This window comes from Macaca thibetana, chromosome 1, assembly GCF_024542745.1.
Source record: "Macaca thibetana thibetana isolate TM-01 chromosome 1, ASM2454274v1, whole genome shotgun sequence".
NCBI lineage: Eukaryota > Metazoa > Chordata > Mammalia > Primates > Cercopithecidae > Macaca > Macaca thibetana.
Genome location: NC_065578.1, coordinates 19,291,711 through 19,297,710, shown reverse-complemented (window position 1 = coordinate 19,297,710; position 6,000 = coordinate 19,291,711). Strand labels below are relative to the sequence as shown.

The window sequence follows — 6,000 nt, the reverse complement described above, 5'->3', positions numbered from 1 at the left end:
ACCACAGCAAGTGGCAGTGAGTAGCAGCTAGGTCAGTGAAGGCCAGGGGAGGCCATTCATTTTGCTGAGAGAGAGAGGACTGGCTGGGGAAACGTGGGTGCCGGCTGGAAACCGGGGCTGCTTATGGACAAGTCCAGTGTAAGTCTGCCAAAGGATGGGGCCCGATTTTCCTGGCATCTGGAGTTGGTGTCGAGCTGGGGGGCCTCAGAGACCGGGTTCTGCATCTGCGTGTGGCAGGAGGTTGGGCCCTCGGGGCACTCTGTTGCAGGGTCATCCCTGCTCCACCTGAACAAGGAGGCCCCCAGCAGGAACTCCCCTCTGGCTGTGCAATACCATGAGCTATTGTGGTCATCTGTACCATACCACACCATAAAAGAGTGTCTGAAAGCTCAGGGGGCTGGCCATTAGCACAAGTGCCTAGGTAGTGCTAATGTGAGGCCACACCCACAGATGGCAGGACCATTCAAGGGCCAGTGAAGACAAACCCACTTACAGAACCAGGGAATGGGAAAATGATTCATGGAACAGAGATTCTTCAAATGCTTCTTGCCAAGCTCCAAAAAGGACAGGGACAGCACCTCGTATGTTCACTGTGGTACCCCAGTATGCCATGCCTGGCATACAGTAGGCACCCAGTAAAGGCTTTCTGAATGCCAGTGCCCCAGGAGCCCTAAGGAAGATCTAGACCAGCATTTTCCAACCGAGTAGGCTGAGAAGAGCTGCTGCTGGGCCACCTGCTCGCAGCCTGACAACGCATAGTGACATATTAACGGGTCGGGTTGTCCTAACCTAAAGAAGTTTGTCTTCCTACTGCTTCCCCAACGTATTTGCCCATAGCACGGCTTCTAATAGGTGGCTTATTCGTGTCTCATCTGAGTGTTGGAAATGCTGATCTTGTGAACCTCCGTCATTCCAAAAAAGATGAAACAGGGGTTCAGAGAAAGCAAGTAATTTTCCAGAAGTCACACAGCACACTGGTGGTGGAGTTGGGACCAATGCTTGGGTTCCTCAGCTCTCAGTTCAGTGTTTTTCCCACTGAGGGCAGCTTGGAGGCTGGGCTTTGTCATACAGTGGCATTAGCCCTTTCTTCAGACAGTACAGGGCATAAATATTCCTTTGTATGACCTAGAAAGCAAGGGCTGGTTGAACAAGTTAAACCAGATTAACCCAAAGTAAATGAGACTGCAGGGGCAATGTGTTCCCTGCTTCAGAACCTTTAGAACTCTGTTAGCTTCAATGCATGCACTAATTACCAAAGATTCTTATCTTTTCCTTAAAACGTGTCCCTTAGGTCCTCTGCCTAGCAATCCTGGTAGCATGTTTTTGAGACTGCGTGTCATCTCAATACCCCTGAAGGTCTTTAAAAATGTCTCTTGTCCAGACCTGCCCCCACAGCTCTTGGGTTATTCGCAACCAATGAAGATTTGTTCTTCTGCACCTTTGGGGCTGGGCAGGGGAGCCAGGGTTGCAGACCTCAGCAGTTTTCTTGGGCCTCAAACATGTTGCAGAGCTCCAGTGGCTAGTGCTGGAGCAGAGTCTGAGGAACTTTCCTTGAGAAGTGGGTGGCGTGCCCGCCACCTTGCTGGATTTCTTGTGCTCCTGCTAGGCATCTTGTAGCACTAGTTCTATCCTGGCAGAGACCGATTCACTTCCAGCCCTGACCACTGTCCATGCTGAAGCCTGGAGACCCAGAATCAGACTCATCTGGTGGGGCGGGGAGGTGCTGGACAGCCCACTTCTGCCTGGTTACATAGAGAAGGAAAGAGGCCCAGAACACACACGCCACTTGCTCAAGGTCACACAGAGAACTCAAGCAAATTCACAGTCATGAAGAAGGAAACATCTCAAAGGCAGAGAGTCCGGGACTGTCAGAGCAGGAGAAAGCCCCAGCTCCAGGGCACCTAGGAGGAGAAACCGCTTGCCCAAACTAGTACTAGGCTGAGACCTGAGTCGGGGCGTTCCGACTCAAAACCTGGCATTTTTTCCATTACTTGTGGTCCAGGAAGTAGATGCCACCCCCAGCCACCCTTACCCTGAAGCTGAGGCTGCTGCCTGCATAGCTAAATACGTGTTTTTGGCAAGGGATGGGGGGTGTGCAGGGAGATGACAAAGCTCTGCTCCCATCTCCTGGAAGCCTGGAGCAAGACAGCCCAAAGCCCTTACCCGCCTTGGTGGCACTGACTTTGAGCCAACACCCTGATTGGCGTCCTGCCCCACCTGGAGTCATGATGGCCACAGTGTCCAGGCTTGCCTGCCTGGGTTCCTCCCCAGAGGGTAAGTCTGAAGCAGGGCCAGTTCACGAGGCAGCAATGGCATTTTATCTTAAGTATTCAAAAAGGCTGTGAGAATCCCTCCTGGGAGACTTGTGGCATAGCAGCAGGGTGAGATGGAGGGGTGGGGAGTGGGGGGCAGGGCACTGTATCCTGTTGGGGCTGCCTTTTCTCCCCTTGTGCCCGGTGGGCGTTCTGCTGGAGCCTCCTCCCTGACTGCAGCCCCTGCTGGAGGCTGCACACCTCTCGAGTCTTCCTGAGGCTGGGGCTTGCGCCAGAGCCCACAGGACCCCATGAGTTGGTTTGATGAGCTAAGCTCTCAAGGCCTTCCCAAGAGGGAAGTCTGTGGAGCTTCACGCCAAGGTTGGGACAGGAATTTAATGAGGAGAGATTAAGGCCTTCAAGGAGGAGGCTTCCAGGGTGGATAGATTCAGCCTGAAGTCCCAAGCTAGTGGGGTTCCTTGGTGAGGTCTAGACCCACCTCCAGGGGAGTCAGTGGGGCAGAGGAGACTGGGCAGCTCAGTGCCAGCCATTAGGGTATCTGAGGCCACAGCACTCCAGTCCCCACACAGTGGGGCATCACACAGTGGGCTTGAGGGCAGGAAGGCCCTAGGGGATCCTGCCTAAAGTGTCAATTCATTCATTTCACCAAACAAATGAGGTCTCCCCTGGCCAGAGCAGCCATCCCCAAAGGCACTGCAGCCAAGCATGGCTCTCTGTTGCAAAAAGGTGCCTGTCTCCCACAGCGTGGCATGGCTCGAGAGGCCACCCTGATCCCATGGCATGACCTACTTGGAGGTGCCTCCCTAGTGCCTCAGTACAAGTGATGCAGTTTGCTTTACCCAATTTCTAAAAGTATGTAAATTAAGGTGTTGTCTGGTGTCTTCGTTGACTTCTGTGACCACGTCTGTGCTTTTGGGACTATTTTCGCACAGACTGCCACTTAAATCTAACACGTCAACTCACACGGTGTCTCCCTGGTCCTGCCACCACCTTTTCTTAGTGAGGGAGCCACTAATGATCTGTAAGTCAATACTAGCATGTACTAAGGAAGCTTCCTAGCCAAAACAAAAGGCCCCCGAGCGACTCATTTGAAAAGCGTTGAGAAGGATGGTTCTCCAATTGGCTTTTAAGTGGGATTTAGGGGGTCCTAGGCTGTTACCTTGGAGACAAGAGCCTGTCCTACAAGCACCAGACTGGCTAGTCTCTATGTGCCTCTGCAAGCCTGTAGGCCTGGTTACTTGCGGTCACTGGGTCCTCTCATCTGCCCTTTTATTTGGGTGGGCATTGCTGTGCCCACGTGGTCTACCTCCAGAGAGGTCTCAGGCTTCCACTGCGACTTCCTTCCCCAGCCCCAGCAGCAGTCGGCCTGGGACTGCCTGCATGGGCAGAAAGGAACCGCTGAACCGTTTGAGATCCACTCCACCTCCCTCATCTCACCCTCTTATTTTATAGATGAGGAAACTGTGGCCCAGATAGGGGGCAGGGACTGGCCTAAAGTTGCATGGCTGGATGGTAGCAAAGTTGGGATTGAACTCAGGCCTCCTGGCTGCCAGTCCAGGGCTCTTTCTAGTAACTGATGTATTGGCTACAGCTCCAAAAGCTCCCCAAACCAGGCCGACATGACCCTACCCATCCCTCTCCTCCCCACCCTTCCCTCCACCCAGCCTCCCCCTCACCCAACTACACATAATTCGGGTTATAGCAGAGCATATTGAACTTGAGATTCTCATCCCAGTGCCGCAGAAGCACAAAAAGCTGGCGGGCAGCAGCCTTGAGTGTGCCCTGCGTGCGGCCCTCGGGTACTTCCTGCTGCTCCAGCCATGAGTTGGCCTTGGCGGCCACCAGCTCCCACTCAGTGAAGTAGGAGGCCGAGCTGTGCTCCAGCCATGCCAGCCCCACCACCGTGGCCCACAGCTTCCCAGTGTGCTCCATCACTGCCTTCGGCTCCAGGTCCAGCTTGCCCTTGGTCAGAGGCTCCAGGGAGAAGCTGTCACAGGACAGGTGCCGAGATGGGGAGCTGGTGCACAGCTGGGGACTCGGGGTCTTGGACTCAGACGGGCGGGCGGTGAGGGACACTCGGTGGCAGGTGAAAGGGGATGTCCACTTGAGCTTCTCCATGGGGATGTGCGTGGCCTCACAGAAGGCTTGGTTGAGCAGGAAGGCTCCGGAGGCCCGCTGCAGAGACACCTGTTGGAGCGGGGGAAGCCCTTCAGTGGGCCTCAAATATTTTAGCCCAGGGAGCCCCAGGCCATGCAAAAGCCTGGATCCATGTTGCCTGTCCCACCCTGCCTGCCTGGGGGATTTTCAGGATACCCAGGTCAATTGAGCATCTCTATCCTTTATCCTGCAGACACTTCAAACAGATCATTCTCCAAGCCCAAGTCAACATCTTCACTACATATTTGCCTCTTGTCCTAGGTGGGTGGGCCCAGCTCGACCACCGGAAATGTCCCCTGCCATGCAGTGAACTCTAGCAGCTCTCTTTCCTCTTTCTCCCTGTGTAACCATCAGTTTCCGAGTCCCAACAGGTCTACTTTCTAAATCGCTCTGCAATCCATCACGTGCTTCCTTATGTTATTCCTGCCTCCTCTTTCCTCCCCTCTCCCTACCCCCAATCCATCTGTCCTACATACACAGGGATCTCTATGAGGCATAGATCACACACTTTTTGGAGGCTCAGTTCAATGACTTCAGTGTCTCATAGACTAAGTCCAAAATACGATCAATAAAGCTCTGCACCGCCTAACCCCGGTTTGACTCTTACCCGCTCCAACTCCATTCCCCAGCTCTCAAGCTGTGTCTCTCCTCTGGAGGCCTTTGGCCAAACTCTTCATCCTGCAAGTCTTGGCTTAGCCTTGACCTTCTCCAAGAAGTCATGCTTGGTTCTGCTCCCCCTACCTCAAGCCTGGGCTAGATGTCCACCTCCTATACTCCGCAACCAAACGAGACCTCTCCCATTGCCACTCCCAACGGTTAGAATTGCCTGGTTCCTTGTCTGAATCCTATTAGACACTTAGCGCCATGAGTGCAGAAACTACATTTGTCTAGTTCAATGTTGTCTCTCCCGGGTCTAGCACTGGGCCTGACTCAATAAATACTTGTTGAGTGAAAACATGCCTAGTGCCCAGTCGCCCTGGATATTTGGAAATTCACAATATTATGCACTTGGGTATGCAGGGACGGAAGAGGTATGCAGTGATGCTCAAACTGTGCCCCTCCTTCGAGCATCCTCTGTTTCCCAAGTCCTGAGGGGCCCCAGATGTGGCACGGCCAGGCTCCCTTGCTCCTTAATTCAGAGAAGCCCACTCCAGACCTGGGCCTCTCACCCTGCCGCAGCATGCTGGGGTGTCTGCAGACCCAGTTGCTAAACACGGTCCATGTTCCTGGGATGTTAATTTTACTCACTTGTGAGTCATTTCAAAGCTTATTTTTATGTATTGAAAAACAGATACACATAGATGCGTGGAGTAGAATGCAAAATTCCCACGAATTTTTAAGGCAAAGATAGCAGATTGCAAAGAATTTTCGTGATGCTGGTGCTGGCTTCTAGCAATATCCCTAGGCCTCTGGGCAGGGGAGATTCATGCAAACTCCTTCTGCCATGCTAACTACTTGGGTGGGAAGCTCTAGGAAGCTTCAAAACTCAGGGGGATCTGAGCTCTAAGACCAAAGCCTTCTTCTCTTTGAGGAAGTGGAGAGGTGGGCAGGGGGATCACAGGAAGGCCCT

General features: G+C 53.3%; 1 protein-coding gene across 1 annotated transcript in view; it reads right to left on the bottom strand.

Annotated features, from left to right (window-relative positions):
* Positions 1 to 1,290: 1,290 nt before the first annotated feature.
* Positions 1,291 to 6,000, bottom strand: part of VWA5B1 (von Willebrand factor A domain containing 5B1) — a 53,730-nt gene continuing 49,020 nt past the window's right edge. The window contains exon 22 of the mRNA XM_050793972.1: positions 1,291 to 4,460. Within this exon, the coding sequence (XP_050649929.1) occupies positions 3,954 to 4,460 (507 nt within the window). The 3' untranslated portion in view covers positions 1,291 to 3,953. The remainder of the gene's footprint in view (positions 4,461 to 6,000) is intronic.